Source organism: Trachypithecus francoisi, unplaced genomic scaffold (assembly GCF_009764315.1).
Source record: "Trachypithecus francoisi isolate TF-2019V2 unplaced genomic scaffold, Tfra_2.0 Lachesis_group3, whole genome shotgun sequence".
NCBI classification, from domain to species: Eukaryota; Metazoa; Chordata; class Mammalia; order Primates; family Cercopithecidae; genus Trachypithecus; species Trachypithecus francoisi.
In genome coordinates, this window is record NW_022681468.1 from 11,111,442 (window position 1) to 11,129,242 (window position 17,801).

Consider the following 17,801-nt stretch of genomic DNA (forward strand, 5'->3'; position numbering starts at 1 on the left):
CATAAAATTCTAAAGCTAGGCTTATGGCCTTTATAGCCCTTGGATGGGGCAGATAACATGCCACGGAGGCTCAGAGACAGCTCTGAGACTATGCAATAGCTACTGTTTCCCCTCTTGTGGACTGTTCACTTAAAAAACCTCTATAAGGGCCGGGCGCGGTGGCTCAAGCCTGTAATCCCAGCACTTTGCGAGGCCGAGACGGGCGGATCACGAGGTTAGGAGATCGAGACCATCCTGGCTAACATGGTGAAACCCCATCTCTACTAAAAATACAAAAAACTAGCCGGGCGAGGTGGCGGGCGCCTGTAGTCCCAGCTACTCTGGAGGCTGAGGCAGGAGAATGGTGTAAACTCGGGAGGCGGAGCTTGCAGTGAGCTGAGATCCAGCCACTGCACTCCAGCCTGGGCGACAGAGCAAGACTCCGTCTCAAAAAAACAAAAACAAAACAAAACAAAACCTCTATAAGTTGCCCAATGAACTCCATGGTCATCCTTAATTCATTTTCATTTATTGGAACCCTTTCTCAAATAATTTTCCAAATCCCACACAATAATGATATATATTCCTGCTCAATATTAAGAAGCCCTCATGCAAAACTGAAGAAATAAATTGTTCTTACAAAAGAAGGAAAAAGGAATTATATTCCCAGAACATTCTGCTTACCAGACACACGGATCTGATTCTTGCTCCATTGTTTGTAGCATTCTGGGTCCTAGGGCCATTGATGTGGCTGGGTCAGTGGCCACACTGGCTCCTGGGTATCCCTTCCCTGGCCACAAAAGTCTGTCCCAGCAGCACTATTTAAACTGGACTTGTTATTTCTCACCTCAAAGCTCTGGCCTGGGCTGAGACCTCCCCAACAGAGCTTATTAGCAAGCTTTTCATCGTGCTCTGTGGCTATCTGGGTCTGGAGTCAAGAGCCATTCAAAGGAAAATCAGCCTGAAACCTATAAGTTTGCATATTAAATATTAACACCACTAAGGGCTACAGTGGAAAAGAGGTTTGCTGAGCTTAAGGGCTCTCACTCCACCCGCAACTGCCCTTGACTTTTCTCTTCTATGTTGTATTCCTGGTAAATCCCATAATATCTCGACTACCTTAGGCCACCTCAGCCCCATCTTGGGAATTAGGCTGTCTGGATAGGCAAAGAGGCAGCGATCCAGCTGTCAGGTGAATCAGATGTCCTCATCAGATCTCTTAATTTCCACTTTTGTGATATTTCAAAGGATCACATATTATTTTCTTAGTGCCTCGTCAGAGAACCGGGAAAGAGCTAGAAGGTGGGACACCAAACTCCATCCCATGGTGATGTTTGAACCAGGTTGGAGCTGGTTTCACATGTTTTTCATTGTGCATGACTTTCTTAATTGCCTTAGTGGGAATGCATTACTGCAAAATAAAGTGAAATTGTTTTCCTTATTGCTTGTAATTTACAGAGGGGTGGTTTTGATAATATAAACCAAGGACTTTTCAAATCCATTGATTTAAGGGTGGAAGGAGGGGTTTCTTTTTAAGTGTTCATTTTGAACTATGCTTTCACTACTAAATTCAAAGCCCAAGGGGAAAAACCCATGTTTCTCCGTTTTGTAATAGCTATTGGATGTCCACAGCATCATCAGACTTGTGGAAAACGCAGGCTTTGTGTATGAAAGACGGTGCGTCAGGAGTTGTCCTTTGCCAAGAAATGGACTCTGACACTCAAAGGCACAGGCTGGAGGAGATCCAGGGAACCCGGGAAAGCCGAGGCCTAACTCAGGCCCGCGTGGGTCTCTTCTGATCCCAGAAGATGAGAAGTGGGTCCTGGCTCTGGGCATCCTGGTGTAGACTGTGAGTTCCCAGCAGAGGCCCATAGTCCCGGTCCGGCAGCCGAGGGAAGCGGCGGCGTCTCCCAGAAGAAGAAAGGGCCAAGGTCACCCCGGCTGGCTCTCCAGCAGCAGCGGAGGGCGGCGGTCGGGGTCGCTGCTGGCTGGGGCCTCGAGGAAGCCGCGGGTCAGCTAGGGCTAGGTCTCCGTTCCCAGGCGCTGCCACCGTTCCAGAGAGCAAGTCAGGCCGGGACGTAGCGCCTGCGTGGGACCCTCCCTTGCCACCAAGACCCCCACAAACCCCGCCCCATCCTCCCTTACGCCCCGCCCCAAGGTCTTCCTCCCGACCCAGGGGCCCGCCCCAAGGCCGTCCTCCCGCCCCGCCGCTTGGTGGCGGCCGCATGCTGCCCGGATATAAAGCGTCGGCCCCACATCCCAGGGACCAGCGAGCAGCCTCGAGAGGCTCTGGCTCTTGCTTCTTAGGCGACCCTAGGGCGCCATGGCCGAGTGCCCGTTACGTGGGGAGGAAGTCACCGACCACCCAGACCGCCTGTGGGCCTGGGACAAGTTCGTGTATTTGGACGAGAAGCAGCGCGCCTGGCTGCCCTTAACCATTGAGGTACAGCCAGCTCTGGAGCGGATGGCGAGGCAGCAGGGGCAGCCCCCGGGAGTTTGGGATGCCCTAGGAAGGGTGAGGCCTTGAGGAGCACCCACTGTGGGGCAGGGAGGATCCCCACAGATGAAGCCACTTTGAGCCGGGCTCTGGAGGATGAATAGGAGTTCTCCAGGCAGGGGAAAAGGGTGGGAAAACCGCAAAAGAATGTCGGCCAAAGGAGGGGACCCAGTGCCTGTGGAGTGTGACTATAATGTTGACTACAGCACCCTTTTCTGGGCTTCGGGGTCCTAATCCTTAAAAATGGGTATCTCTAAGTGACTTATCCATATGGCCGATTATCGGAATCATCTTAGGTGGGTCCCAGAAATCTGTATTTTAAAAAGAACCCTCAACAGCTCAAAAGAGCACCTCAACCAGGCATAGCCACCACTGCCCTAGAGTGTGAAGTATTTTCCATGACCTCTGTGCTTTATTTAGAAAACAAATTGAACAAGGGATGTCGTAGTGTAAGCGCTGGTATTGAATCAATATTGACTTTGTTTTATGTGTGATGCCTTAAGATGGGTCCTTAGTCCATGTGAAGTTTTTGTTAAAGAAATATATAACTCTTTTACAAGTATTTGGATTTACTCAATGAAAAAGAGTCAAAAAATGTTCAAACTCTTTACAAACATAGACTGAAGAAAGCATAAAAATTAAAACAAATTAGAACATGTATGTCCAGTAGCAAACAATCAAAAGTTATTGAGTGTTAACTGTGTCTCTTCAGATGGGAAACGGAGGCACAAAAATGTACATTTGTCCAAGGTAGCACTGCTAGTAGGTAATGGGGTTGGAATTCTAGGCTCTTAACCACCACCAAAATTTGCTTTTTTATTGGCACTTCAATTTTTTAAGTATGTTTTTACTTTAATAATCAAGTTAAACATTTACTTTTTTAAAATCAAAATTTGAAGAAATAATGTGCAGATTCAGTGAATTTCTTTTTTTAAATCTCTGGTTGAGAAATCTCTTCTTCAACGTGACACCAAAACCACAAACCAGATAGTTTCTCATGTAATGATAAATGCCACACAAAAACCCACTAGCAAACTGTGGGACAGATTTTGCCTCACATCATTGAAAAGGCCAGTATTCTTTTTCTTTCTTCTTTTTTTTTTTTTTCCCTGTAGAGACAGGGTCTCGCTCTGTCACCCAGGCTGATCTTAAACTTCTGGCCTCAAGCGATCCTCCTGCCTCAGCCTTCCAAAGCACTGGAATTACAAGTGTGAGCCCCTGCAACCCGCCAGAAAAAAAGCGTGCTTTTCATGGCCCTGTCTGGGTGGCTAGACACATGTGCATGTCTGGCCCAGCCAGAGTCCTTGAGAGGAGCATGAACAGTGATGACTGTCATTTCATACTCGGACCCCTGCCCAGATGGGTGGGTGGCTGGCAGGAAGGACTCTGGTTTTCTGTGCCTGGAGGAGCCCTGGCAAGCGGAACCTGAAAGTATGCCCTGTTCTTTTCTTCTCCTCAGATAGAGGATAGGTTACGGGTGCTCTTGCGTCAGGAAGACATCCTCCTGGGGACTCCTATGACCCCCAGCCAGATAGGCCCAAGCTTGCTGCCTATCTTGTGGCAGCTCTACCCTGATGGACGATACCGATCCTCAGACTCCAGTTTCTGGCGCTTAGTGTACCACATCAAGGCGAGTGTGTTTCTCCCAGGGATCTATCGGGTGATCTTGGGTTTCCCTTCCTCCGTGTCTGGCCTTAGTGGTTTATCTTCCCTCCATCCCAGTCCCAAAAGCATCAAAAATTGGGGGAAATGTACAACTGAGGATTTCTAAAGGACTTTCCCAGAGAGAAGATAGATCCTCTGAGGTATCTAACAGAACCCTACCTCCCCTTCCTCCCAGCCCCCCAGCTGGCCGCAGGAAGACATCCTTGGTGAGCAGCCACAGGCTGAAGGCTGGTGGGAGGAGGAGCAGTCTCCCAGAGCCCCTGAAATTCACACTTGGGTTCCTACCTGCTGTTTCCAGCTAGGGGAAGGTGCAGGAGTGAGGAACGGAGGGAGTGGAGGGCTCTGGCTGATCAATGCCTTCCCTGTCTCTCTGCCTCTCAGATTGACAGCGTGGAGGACATGCTTCTCGAGCTGCTGCCAGATGACTGACTGTGGCACGGTGAGCTCCACTGACTGCGGCTTGACCCCTTAGTCCACAGTGGCTGTACCAGAAGGAAAGAGCACCCCTTTTCCATGAAGGCAGTGCTAACCCCTCCCCGACTGCTGCCATCTCAGGGTTCCCAGGGATGGGAGAGTCTTCCTGGAGGCACCCGTGTCTCTCCCTTACCACTTGGGGAGCCAAGGGCTTTGTAGGCAGCCCCCTTTATCGCAGCTGCTCATATCTATACAGTACTTCCCAAGTTTCAGCCAGCACTTTCATTTCCTATTGCCTTTTTTTTCTGAGACGGAGTCTCGCTCTGTTGCCCAGGCTAGAGTACAGTGGTGCAATCTCAGCTCACTGTAAGCTCTGCCTCCTGGGTTCACACCATTCTCCCGCCTCAGCCTTCCGAGTAGCTGGGACTACAGGTGCCCGCCACCACGCCCGGCTAATTTTTTTTTTTAGTAGAGGCGGGGTTTCACCATGTTAGCCAGAATGGTCTTGATCTTCTGACCTCATGATCTGCCCACCTCAGCCTCCCAAAGTGCTGGGATTACAGGCTTGAGCCACCATGCCCAGCCTTACCATTGCTTTATTAAATAAGCACTGGTGCTTGATAATATAACTGAGCCAGATATTAGGTATGTTATTGAGTTTTGAGGAAGTAAGATTACAAAACTCCAAAATGAGTTTTGAGAAGTACAGTGAGTGACATCTTCAGATTGCAGAGCCAGGTGTCAAAACCGTATTCTGACCACAAGCCTTCTGCCCTGTTCAGAATTTGCCTTGGCTCAGAAGGCCTCTGGGGGCCATCCCTGACCACGAGGCTTCCCACTTAGACTTGCTCGCCACTGCCTGGTCCTTTCCTTCACCCTTGACTCTGTCTTCTCTTGTCCTTTCCCAGGTCTCGCAGCACCTGTCTCCTTTCGCCCCAGGGCCTGAGCCTGGCCAGCCTACAATGGGGGTGTTGTGTTTCTGTTCACCTTCGTTTACGATGCCTGTGTCTTCTCCTCCACCACGCTGGGGTCTGGGAGGGAACGGACAGAGGATGAGCTCTCCCCAGGGCCTGCTGGACCTGCCCGTAGCCCACTCTGCTCCCCTCAGCACTACCACTCCTGCCAGGGAGGACTCCATTTGGCAGAGCTTCTTCCAGGTGCCCACCTTTACCTGTGCCTCAGCTTTTCTCAGCTGGCTGATGGTTTTCAGCCTCTTTCCGCCCCTGCTGTCCCTCACAGCACTACTGTTTCATGTTGCACACTCACTCAGCTCCATGAACTTGTGAGAACACAGCCGATTCACCTGAGCAGGGCCTCTGAGACCCTGGACCAGTGGTCTTACATGGTGCTTTGCCTGCAAACCCTGCCTGAACACAGGTTCAGGTGCAGCTCAAGAAAAGGCCTGAAAGGAGCCCTTGTCTGTGCTCAGGACTCAGAAGCCTTTGCGTCAGTGGTCCACAGCCCAGGACGCAGCAGGAGGCCAGGCCAGCGAGCCCTGTGGACGAACCCTCAGAACCCTTGGCTTGCCCACGTGGATAAGGGATAGAGGTTGGGTTTCCCCCCTTTTATAGATGGTCACACACCTGGGTGTTATATGAGGTTGTATGTGTCAAGAATACTTTTTGTAATGATTGATTAAATGCAAGATAGTTTATCTAACTTCATGCTGAATCAGCTTCTATCCTTGACTTAGATTCTGGTGAAGAGAAGTTAGAATAGGCAGCCACCAAATAAAAAATACTCATGGATTTATTTATTTTACTTTGGAGATAAGGGACTACAATTTTTTTTCCATGTAATCCAATGCTTAAAACCCCAGTGTTCTTGGAGGCCTATGTTGAGAACCACTGGAGTAAGCAATCTCAAAAACGTCGGCAATGCCTGGTATTCAGGAGCCCCTCCTGCCTCTATCTGGTCCTGCCTCCTCACCCTCTTCATTCCCATGTGCCCTCGGCTCCAACCAGCGCTGCCTTCTCCTCGCCCAGGCATTCACCAGGCTCTGTCCTTGCACGGATACTTCTGTCCTCTCTGTTCACAATACCAGCAGAAGCCCCTCCTGCCTGAAACTGTCCCTGACCACTCAGGCCCCAAGCAGACTCCCTTCCCCACCTCCCATGACCTGCAGTCACAGCAGATCCCACCCCATGCCCTGTCCTCTTGCTCCCTTCTCAAGGCCCCCCCGCCCCTCCTGTATCTCCATAGACAGTAGCTGGACCTCAAATATTACCAGGCGATGCCTTCCAGAGAAGGGAATCCATCCTGTGTCGAATCCTGGCCCTCCCATTTCCATGTATCTCTAGTCCACAGCTTTCTTGTCACAGATGATCTTAGAGGGTTCTTCTGAGGATTCAGCGGGATGTATAACTGCAGTTGTTTTAACAGAATTGTATAAGAAAAACACTGCTTCTCCCGCTTTACAGTCTCTGAACCCAGGTTTCTTAACCAGCACTAGACAGAGAAGAAACACTTGATGCCCAATGTGCCAGGGTTTGTGTCTCCTGTAACCCAGTCACCCTGCACAGCCCATGGCAGCAATGGAGTTTGGTCTATGGGAGCAATTACTGTACAGATGCCTCTCAGCAGGGCCAAAACATGGAAAGGCAGAGCAGGGGGGCCATGGGCGATCAGGCAGCCCCCTCATTTTAGGAATAGGAATGCGAGGACCCAGGAAGAGGAAAGCTTTTGCGCCAGATTCTTTTGTTGACCAAATATTTGACCATCACCATGAACAGTGTCAGGAACTGGGACGTAGCAAGGACAAGCAAGGCGAAGGCCCTACTCTCATGCAGCCTTAGTTCTGGGGAAAGATAAAAAGAAGGTGCGAAATCCCAGAAGAACATAGAACAGGGTAACAGAGTGTAGGGAGTTCGATTGGCTGGTAAGGAAATTCCTGTCTGTGGATGTGGTATTTAAGATTGGGCCTTGAAAAAGAGGGAGCTAGATTCTCAGGAAGAGGGGATGGCAAGCGCTGTGCAGATTTGATTTGCTGTGGAAATTAAAAACATAGCAAAAGGATTACTTCTTACTAAAAGAAATGCTGTTTTGTAAGAATAAATGACCCCAATAAATTAACTAAATGCAATGCAGAATCTCAGTTTTCCACCAGACTGACTCTAGGGTTTTGGCTGGAAACACAAAGTTGTTTTGCCAATGCATTCTAAATACCTCATAATTTTCCACATATATATTTATATATATATAGAGAGAGAGAGAGATGGAGTTTCACTGTTGTTGCCCAGGCTGGAGTGCAGTGGCGCAATCCTGGCTCACTGCAACCTCCACCTCCCAGGTTCAAGCGATTTTCCCACCTCAGCCTCCCAAGTACCTGGGACTACAGGCACCCACCACCACGCCCGGCTAATTTTTTTTGTATTTTTAGTAGAGACAGGGTTTCACCATGTTGGTCAGGCTGGTCTCCAACTCTTGACCTCAGGTGATCCACTCACCTTGGCCTCACAAAGTGCTGGGATTACAGGCGTGAGCCACTGTGCCCAGCCTCCCTCTACATATTTTATTGCATACATATTTATTTATATTTTCTTTAATTTATTTCAATAACATGTTGCAGTTTTCAGAGTATAGGTTTTGCATTTCTTTTGTTAAATTGATTCCTAACTTGACTTTTTTTATTATGATTTAAAAAATCTAATTAACCTGGCAGGGTGGTATGTACCATTAGTGCCAGCTACTTGTGGGGCTGAGGCAGGAGGATTGCTTGAGCCCGGGAAGTCAAGGCTACAGTGAGCTGTGTTCCTGCCACTACACCCCAGCCTGGGTGACAAAGCAAGACCCTCTCTCAAACAACAAAAAAGTGCAAACAAAAAAACTAACATGAAATCTGCCCTCATAACAGACTTCTAAGTGTACAGTATAGTATTGTTTATTATATGAACATTGTTGTACAGTAGATCTCTAGAACTTTTTCATCTTGCATGACTAAAACTCTATGCCCTCCAAAGAGCAACTCTTCATCGCCTCCTCTTCCCCAGTTCCTGGAAACCACTACCCTTCTTTCTGCTTCTAGGAGTTTTACAACTTTAGCTTCCTCATCTAAGTAGGAATCATGCAGTATTTGTCCTTCTGTGACTGATTAATTTCACCTAGCGTGATGTCCTCAAGGCTCATCCATATGGCAGGACTTCCTTCTTTTCTAAGGCTGCATAAAGTTTCATTGTATGTATGCACCACCATTTCCTCCTTCATTCATCCACCAGTGGATAGGAGGTGGTTTTTACCTCTTCGCTATTAAGTATGGTGCTGAAATGAATGTGGGCATGCAAATATCAATTCAAGATTCTGTTTCCTAATTCTTTCGGATGAATACCCGTAAGTTGGATTGCTGAGCCATATGGTAGTTCTATTTTTAATTTTTTGAAGAGTCTCCATACTGTTTTCCGTAACAGTTACAACATTTTACGTTCCTACCAACTGTGCACAAGGGTTTGCCACAGCCTCACCAGCATTTGTTGTTTTCTGGTTTTTTGATAACGGCCATCCTCACAAGTATGATGTGATATTTATTTTACTTACTCTGTTCCAATCTGGATGATTTTTCTTTTGTCTTCTTGCCTAATTACCCTGGCTAGAACCTCTAGAACTGTGTTGAATAGTGAGAGTGGGCCAGGCACAGTGGCTCATGCCTGTAATCCCAGCACTTTGGGAGGCCGAGATGGGTGGATCACCTAAGGTCAGGAGTTCAAGACCAGCCTGGCCAACATGGTGAAACCCCCGTCTCTGCTAAAAACACAAAAATTATCCCAGTGTGGTGGCAGGTGCCTCTAGTCCCAGCTACATGGGAGGCTGAGGCCAGAGAATTGCTTGAACTCAGGAGGCAGAGGTTGCAGTGAGCTGAAATCATACCACTGCACTCCATCCTGGGCGACAGAGCAAGACTCTGTCTCGGGGAAAAAAAAAAAAAAGAAAGAAAGAAAGCGTGAGAGTGGACATCCTTGCCTTGGTCCTGATCTTAGAAATCTTCATCTTTCACCATTAAGTCTGATATTAGCTATGGCTTCTTCGTAAATGTCCTTTATCACATTGAGGAAGTTCCCTTCTATTCTTGGTTTATTGAGTGTTTTTTTCATGCAGGGATGTTAGATTTTGTCAAATGTTTTTTTCTGCATCTGTTGAGATGATCATCTATTGGAATGTTGGTGTTTGTCCTTTATTGTACTGATATGGTGTGATACACTCATTTTTTTTGGTATGTTGAACCATTTTGCATTTCTGAGATGAATTTTAATGGGTCCTAGTGTATAATCCTTTTTATATGCTGTTGGATTTGGTTTGCTAGCATTTTGTTAAGGGTGTTTTTTTTTTTCCTGAGACAGAGTCTCGCTCTGTCACCCAGGCTGGAGTGCAGTGGCGCGATCTCGGCTCACTGCAAGCTCCACCTCCCGGGTTCACACCATTCTCCTGCCTCAGTCTCCCGAGTAGCTGGGACTACAGGCGCCCGCCACCGTGCCTGGCTAATTTTTTTTGTATTTTTAGTAGAGACGGGGTTTCACCGTGTTAGCCAGGATGGTCTCAATCTCCTGACCTTGTGATCTGCCCACCTCGGCGGGATTACAGGCATGAGCCACCATGCCCGGCCTGTCCTTTCATTTTTATTCATATAATTTAAGCAGGAGGGAAGAATTACTACTGGTCTGCAACTAAAGAGATCAAGAATGTTGCAAGAATAACACAATTTGCTGTATTATTAAAAAATCAAACAGTTGGCTTGAGATGCTCACCTTAAAAAATATGACATATAATCATAAATAATTAGGTCGATTTTTGCTCAAAGTTACAACTGCCTTTTTTCAACATCTCTACTTTCTTTGGCAACTGTTCAACAGGGTGACAGGCACCCCCACCTACGTTTGCTTCAGGCTATCTCAGAATGAATGTAGTCAGATGCTAATGTCACAATAGGAAAAACTAAACTTGAAGTAAAACTGTATCATTAGCTTAGTAATTACTTATAACAAAGGTCTTTGTATATATAAGGAAAACAGTAAAATATGTATATTATGCATTTTTCTCCTTGAATTTCTAGAAAATCCTTTCGTAAAGATGGATTTGTACATACCATATTCTGAATTTTATTAATCTGTTTCTTGATATTTTTTAAATGAACATCACCACCTTTGTTACAAGAAGCTTAGGGTAATGTGCCCAGTAGTTGGCAATGCTAGGCTGAAAGTGTGTGATGTCATACAGAATCACGAAGCTGGGGTTTTATTCACTCCTAACCATCTACGATCTTACCCCAGGAGAAAGCCTGGCCAACCTCATTTGGCACCTAAGGTCAAGATAATAAATTCCGGATTTTTTTTTTTTTTTTAGGAGGCCAGGGGTGACAAGTACATACTGTTGTGTAATGGTTACACTAAGCAAAAAACACCAGTCACTCAGAATCCTTTACTGTAAAGTGTAGATAACATTGTGTGGTATGCCTTGATTGAGGAATTAAAGGTAGTTTAACTGAAGATGTTGAGGAAACTTGGTTCTGGTTTTAGTATACCAGAATAACTTTTTTTCAATTTTAGAGGTTGGAAAAACTAGAGGAATTAGGGGATACTTTTTTATGGGTTCATTTATAAGAAGAAGAGAACTTACCATAAATACTTTGTGAGATTTGTCCTGTCTTAAACTTGAATTATAATATGAGTAATGCTTAAGGGAATTTAATAAAGAAGGAAAGCTAAAAAAAAAAGAGAAAGGCAGTTGGTCCAAAAAGTGATCCCAGTGGACTAGCTAGTGTGATGTGTGATTAACACAGATTATCTCCTTTAGGCCTTACGAAGAAGTACGTACTCTTGTTACCCCCAAGTTCTTGGTGAAGAAACAGGCTCCGAGACTAGAAGTTACTTGCCCCAAGTTAGTAAGTGGTGTGGTCTGGATGTTGCCAGAATCTACCCTGTTTTTCCCTTCTGGTATTTGTTTATTCAACTCAATCTTTGGCCCTGAGCTAGGTGCAGGGGGTATGCATTCTAGTACAGAGGGAAGTCCCATGATGGAAAGAAACAGAGCAGAGTGATCAGGAAGGCAGAAGAGCTTTGTGTGGACCCTTCAGGCAAGGCCCCTCTGGGAATTCCCCATTTGAGGTCTTTTTCAGCCAAGTAGAACAGATGGACTGACACAGCTATCTCTGATCCAGGGGAAACCAGCTTACTAGAGAAACTTGATAGAATTGCTGAGCAGATCTGGCCTTTTGAGGTTTGCAGGCAGGAATTCAAAGTGGAAATTGTCAGCCTGTTTTTATGAGTATTTTGTCTATCAGTATTTATCTGTCAGGTTTAGAAAATAAGAAGGCAAAGTGGGTTCCACCAAATGTGCCATTTCACCTGGCAAGTGATACAGAAGAGTGGGGCAGACGGTCTCCCGTGTGTGAAGGAGTTTTTGGAGCACAGAATCTAAGCTGGTGAGGGATGAATGAAGTGTGGAAACAGCCATAAAGAATTTAGATATTCAGGAAACAAGTCCTTTGTGTCAGTGTTTATCTGTGTTTTTGCCATGGTTACATTGTTTTGTACTTTATTTTGTTGTTGTTTCTGCTAGGCAGAAATGTTTTATTTTTTAACATTGTCGTCATATATATTGCTTTTCTTTTGTGTATTCTGGGTTTAGGTTTTTCTTTTTTTTTTTTTTTGAGACTGAGTCTTGCTCTGTCTCCAGGCTGGAGTGCAGTGGTGCAATCTCGGCTCACTACAACCTCCGCCTCCCGGGTTCAAGCGATTCTCCTGCTTCAGCCTCCCGAGTAGCTGGGACTACAGGCGCCCGCCACGACGCCCGGCTAATTTTTTGTATTTTTAGTAGAGACACGGTTTCACCATGTTGGCCAGGATGGTCTCACTCTCCTGACCTCATGATCCACCTGCCTCAGCCTTCCAAAGTGCTGGTATTACAGGCGTGAGCCACCGCGCCCGGCCCAAGTTTTTCTTAATAAGGACTTATCTGCTCCACAATAACAAATTTCCTTCATGTTTTTGTCTTTTTGTCGTTTCCTTTGTTTAAGTCATTAATCTATCTGGAATTTACTTTTATATGAGAAATGAAGCAGTGCTCCAACTTTTTTAGGTAAATGGCTAGCCAGGTGTCATGACACTGTTTAGTGACTAATGTATCCTTTGGCAGTGCATTGAAATGCCACCTTGATTGTGTAAGCAAGGCAAAAGTTCACTGGTACCCTCTTAGCATTTTCGGCTGGGCTAGAGAATTCAATGGACGTAAAACAGATTCATAGGAGAAAAGCGTATTGATTTAATATAAGTTTTCTGTGACACAGGAGCCCTCATAGGAAAACAAAGACACAAAGAAACAGAGTTAAACACTAATTTTGGACAAAGAGTAGTATATGGTGAAAATGTGACCAGGCAAGGGGCCTTGGGCTAGGGGAGTTCCTTGTGGCTGAAGGAGAAAGGTTCATTTATGATGTTAGTTTATACAGAATTCTCTCAGCCTCAACTCTCAGCTCCAGTGACGTGTTACTTTCATTCTGATAGAGGGAGGACATCTTCCACATGGAGGTTTCTCTTTTGCTTTCAGGAAGAGAAAGGAGAAGGCAGAGTGCTCTTCGTGCATCTGTTCTTTATCAAGAGCCATTAGCATAAAATAATCGTTATGCCCAAGTGGCAGTTCTACCAGCCTTCATTCATGTGCTAAATTTCCACTTGTATTTTCAGTTCTCTCTCAGCCTCTGTTCCATTTTCACTGCTCTGAGGCCTGCACCTACGTGAGCACCACCAGGGTTAGTTGCTGCAGCTTTGGGTTGCTTGTTGGTGGCTGCTAACCCTAGTGCGCCTTCATAGCTCTCCTCGTTCAGATTTTTCCCAGCTTTTCTTACATCTTAAATTCTCCATATCAATTTGAGGTTCATATTGTCCAGGTACAAAACTCTTAAGTTCTTTGTTGTGATTGCATTACATTCATAAATAGGCTTAGGGAGATATTATATCTTTGCGATAACGAAGCCTCCGATTGATTTAGGGAACACTTTTCCATAGCCCTATGTACCACTAAGAGCTTTACAAATGCTTACTTAACCCAATATGTTCATCTGTACAACAGCCCATGAGATGGCTATTTTTATTGTCCCTGTTTTACAGATGAGGAAACTGAGGCACAGAGGTAAATTGTTCAATTTACATTACTATTTTAAGATTTTTAGGTTTATTCAAGACTTCTTTACTGTCCTTCAGAATTTTAAAATTTGCTTCCTATAAGTATTTTACATGTGATCACCTATTTTTTTTTTTTCTGACTTGTGTCTATATAGTAGAAAACTGTTGGGTGTTACATGTTAAATGTATAAACACTTGTTGAATTCTCTTATTGGTTCAAATATATTCTGGAAAGGTTGTTTTTCTTATATAATTCAGAAGGTCTGCATTGCACTTGTAGAGGTTTTGTTATTTTTTTTGAGACAGGGTCTCACTCTATCACCCAGACTGTAGTGCAGGGGCGTGATCTCCCCTCACTGCAATTTCCACCTCCCAGGCTCAAGCAATTCCGCTGCCTCAGCCTCCTGAGTAACTGGGATTACAGGCATGCACTACAACCACCCGGTTAATTTTTGTATTTTTAGTAGAGATGGGGTTTCACCGTGTGGGCCAGGCTGGTCTCAAACTCCTGACCTCCAATGATCCACTGGCCTCAGCCTCCCGAAGTGTTGGGATTACAGGCGTGAGCCACCGCGCCCAGCCCTTTAGAGCTTTTATGTGGCCGTTCTGTTGATTGTTCTGTGACCTCTCCCAACTGTCCTCTGTGAGGGATGAGGAAATAGTATCCTTGTGCTTCCTCTCTCCTCCTGTCCGTATCTCCTGCTGCCAATTTTGGTTAGTTTTCTTATGAGTCTTATTTCTTCTAGTTTTTCCTTTAAATCATATGTTCCTAGCTCTGTGACTTGATCTTTCAACTGTATTTTCTGGACGTCTTTCCACAGGAAAACCTATGTACTTTACCTCTACCTTCTCTCTTCTCCCCTTCCCAATGCTTGGAAACACTGTTGTTATTTTTGTATTTCCTGGAGGTCAGAAGGGTGGGACTAGAAGTTCCAATCCTGTAATCACATGGTAGGTTGAAGGGGGTTTATTATGAAGAACAAAAGATGCTCCTCTCACTCCTATCACTTAGAAAATTCCAGAGGTTTCAGGAGCTCTATGCTAGGATCTGAGGATGGAGACCAAATCTGTATTTCTTAATGTATCACAATGTTACAGAAACTTAACAGCAAAAGGAGCCTGGGCCAGAGCCTCTGGGCCCAGGCAATGCAAAAGAGTCCACTACTGAAGGGGCTACTTTGTCTGGGGTATATACCCTGGAGTTCCTTATACGACACAGACACATGAGGAGTTTAAGAGCAGAGGTCTAATAGGTAGAAGAGGGGAGAAAGAGAAACAGCTTCCTGTATATAGGAAGGGGTCTCCAAGTGGAAAAAAGACAGTTGGTGGTGAATGCTCCGAGTTTCATGACCCAGTTGAGGAGGTGGTATTCGATTCATATAGGACTCACACATTAGTTTTGTGAGGGGAAGGCTGGTCGGGTACCCCGCACGATCTTACGCAAATGGGCTTCCCAGTTGATTGGCCCCATCTTGTCTGCTCCTTACAGTACATGTGGCTGACAGAAAAGTCTGCTACCTTGCACATGTCTAGTCCTTAGTTCCTGCCAGCATTCACCCGTGCAAGCTCCCGGCTTGCAGGCTGCTATTAGAAAATGATTTGGGGCTGCTTTCATTAAAAAGAAAAGGCTAGGCTGGGCACAGTGGCTCATGCCTGTAATTCCAGTACTTTGTCAGGAGATCACCTGAGGCCAGGAGTTCAAGACCAGCCTGGCCAACATGGAGAAACCCCGTCCCTACTAAAAATACAAAAAATTAGCTGGGCGTGGTGGCACATGCCTGAAATCCCAACTACTTGGGAAGCTGAGGTAGAATCACTTGAACCCAGGAGGAGGAGGTTGTGGTGGGCCGAGATCGCGCCATCACACTCCAGCCTGGGCAACAAGAGCGAAATTCCATTTCAACAAAATAAAAAAGAAGAAAAGCCTTACTGACGACTCCCATGCCCTTGCTATCTGCCTAAATAATTCCTTTTTAACTCCTATATCACTATGGTGAGCTGGGGTGAGAGGTTCTCTGGAGTGCATCTTCTGTGGGGCACCGCCATGCCCCATCCAGCACTGATGCCAAGTGCCAGGGCTGACCTCAGCAGAGGCTTGGGCGTAGACCAGCCAGATGGCAGCTGGAAAGGGGTCACAGCAAACAGCTGGGGCAGAACAAGCAGTAGGATCCCAGGTGAAGCCAAGTGACCCAGGCCCTGGGAGTCACCAGGCACAGAACATGCTTTGTTCTGCTGCAGACCTCAGCAGTGAGGCCAGGAGAGCACACAGACCACCAGCAAGTGCAGGATGGCGCCCAGGAGGGGCAGCATATCCCAAAGTGTGCTTCCCTGGGGACCAGCCTGGGCTGGGGGCCCCTCCCAATGCTACAGGACTAATGGCGCTCTAAGGTCAAGGAGCAGAGGTGTCCTAGGTGGCAGGGATGAGGGCCTATTTCCCAAGGAAGAAGCAGCACCCAAGCTCTGCTTCCCATGGAACTGATGGCTTCCTTCCGTCATCCTGGGAGCCTGAAACTTCCCATAGGAAACTTTCCCCCTTGCAGTTTGCATGCTGGGTTCTGGACAGAAATAGTCATAATTAAGCATTGATCAGGCTGCACTTAGCCCCACTTTCTTGTTGCTGAAAGTCACGTAGCACTCTAGATGGTGACCATTTGCATACCTGATGTTTCTACAGATAGGATTTCTGACTTTAGGATTATAAGACTGTTTAATAATTTATTTGTATCCCCTTTATTCCTATAGACAGGATCTCTGACATTAGAATAAATCACTTAAGATGTTTTTCAGAGTCTAAATTCCAGCAACCAGTTTGAAGACTCCCACAGAGGACCAGATCAGCATGAGAATACAGCTGCTTCATCTCCCTGTCCCACGATGTCATCCTGCACTTTTCAACCAATCAATAATCTCCACACTTCGGCCCATTCCTAATCCAAACTTCTCTGGGAGATGGATTTGAGGTTTCCTCCTATCCCCTCCTTCGGTGACCCTACCATTAACCTGCTTTCTCTGCTGCAACCCAGTGTTGGGATATGAGGACATTTGACAACAAACCTATTACAATTACACATAGACCCCAAATGTCCAGGCACTGGACGGAGCATTCCCAGGCCCCACCCACCTGGTAGCCAGGAAGTCTGTGCAGCCTTCATCCTTGCACTTGTGCCCAGCCTGCCCTATAAGGCGGCAGCTAAGGGACTGAATTCTCTCTCCTGGATGCAGACACCCACTGTGTGTCCAGCAGAGCCCGCTCCTTTCTGGGGGCACGTTTCTGTGGGTAGGTAAACAATGCCTCCTTCCCTCTCTGGCTCTGTAAATTTCCCATTTAACAATAAAAACCTTCCCTAGGCCAGGCACAGTAGCTCACGCCTGTAATCCCAGCACTTTGGGAGGCCAAGGCAGGCGGATCACGAGGTCAGGAAATCAAGACCATCCTGGCTAACACAGTGAAACCCCGTCTCTACTAAAAATACAAAAAAATTAGCCAGGCGTGGTGGTGGCCACCTGTAGTCCCCAGCTACTCGGGAGGCTGAGGCAGGAGAATGGCGTGAACCCAGGAGGCAGAGCTTGCAGTGAGCCGCCATCACCCACTGTACTCCAGCCTGGGCCACAGAGCGAGACTCCGTCTCAAAGAAAAAAACAAAAAAACAAAAAAAACCTTTCCTAACTCTTGACTGGTGTCATCATGAAATCCTTCTCTGTGGACTGGGATGCATGCTGCATGACACACCCTCTCCTGCATACCCCCGACTCAGGCCAGTGGGAGGGAAGGCAGGCTAGGGGAAGAGGGTTCCTGAAAGACCAGGCTGCCAGATCAACATAAGCTTCTCAGCAGAAGGTACCATGCCAGCCTGCAGTGCTCACCCCAGCCCCTGTTCACAGGGCCTCCCTTTAACTGTGCCAACACTGTGGAATCTCAACTCTTACCCCAACGCTCCCTCTTCATGCCTCTTGTGTACACCACATGTGCAAGTGTTTATCTAGGGTAGTGATTCTCAGTCAGGGCAATTTTGCCCCCTCAGGAGCCATCTGGCATTTTTGGTACTCACAAGTTGGGGTCAGGGGATGCTTCTGGCATCCAGTGGGTGGTGGCCAAGGATGCTGCTAGACATTCTACAATGCCCAAGACAGCCCCTCGC

At 46.6% G+C, this 17,801-nt stretch overlaps 1 protein-coding gene across 4 annotated transcripts; it reads left to right on the top strand.

Annotated features, from left to right (window-relative positions):
- Positions 1-2,172: 2,172 nt before the first annotated feature.
- Positions 2,173-16,680, top strand: TCL1A (T cell leukemia/lymphoma 1A). 4 transcript variants are annotated; one of them, XM_033191435.1, is made up of 4 exons: positions 2,173-2,422; positions 3,936-4,106; positions 4,523-4,580; positions 16,439-16,680. In XM_033191435.1, the coding sequence occupies exons 1-3, from the start codon at positions 2,303-2,305 to the stop codon at positions 4,568-4,570; spliced, it is 339 nt and encodes a 112-aa protein (XP_033047326.1). In that variant the 5' UTR covers positions 2,173-2,302; the 3' UTR covers positions 4,571-4,580; positions 16,439-16,680. The 4 variants fall into 4 exon arrangements, 3 of the variants coding, with proteins under 3 accessions (XP_033047326.1, XP_033047324.1, XP_033047325.1); XM_033191433.1 differs by having other exon boundaries at positions 2,194-2,494; XM_033191434.1 differs by lacking the exon at positions 16,439-16,680 and adding an exon at positions 5,464-6,214 and having other exon boundaries at positions 2,194-2,494.
- The last annotated feature ends 1,121 nt before the right edge of the window (positions 16,681-17,801 follow it).

Excerpts from the sequence above, each read along its gene's own strand:
- TCL1A (XM_033191433.1), top strand. The coding sequence starts at position 2,303 with ATGGCCGAGTGCCCGTTACGTGGGGAGGAAGTCACCGACCACCCAGAC. Across the intron at positions 2,495-3,935 it reads TTTGGGATGCCCTAGGAAGG|ATAGAGGATAGGTTACGGGT; the intron begins GTGAGGCCTTGA and ends TCTTCTCCTCAG. Across the intron at positions 4,107-4,522 it reads GCTTAGTGTACCACATCAAG|ATTGACAGCGTGGAGGACAT; the intron begins GCGAGTGTGTTT and ends TCTGCCTCTCAG.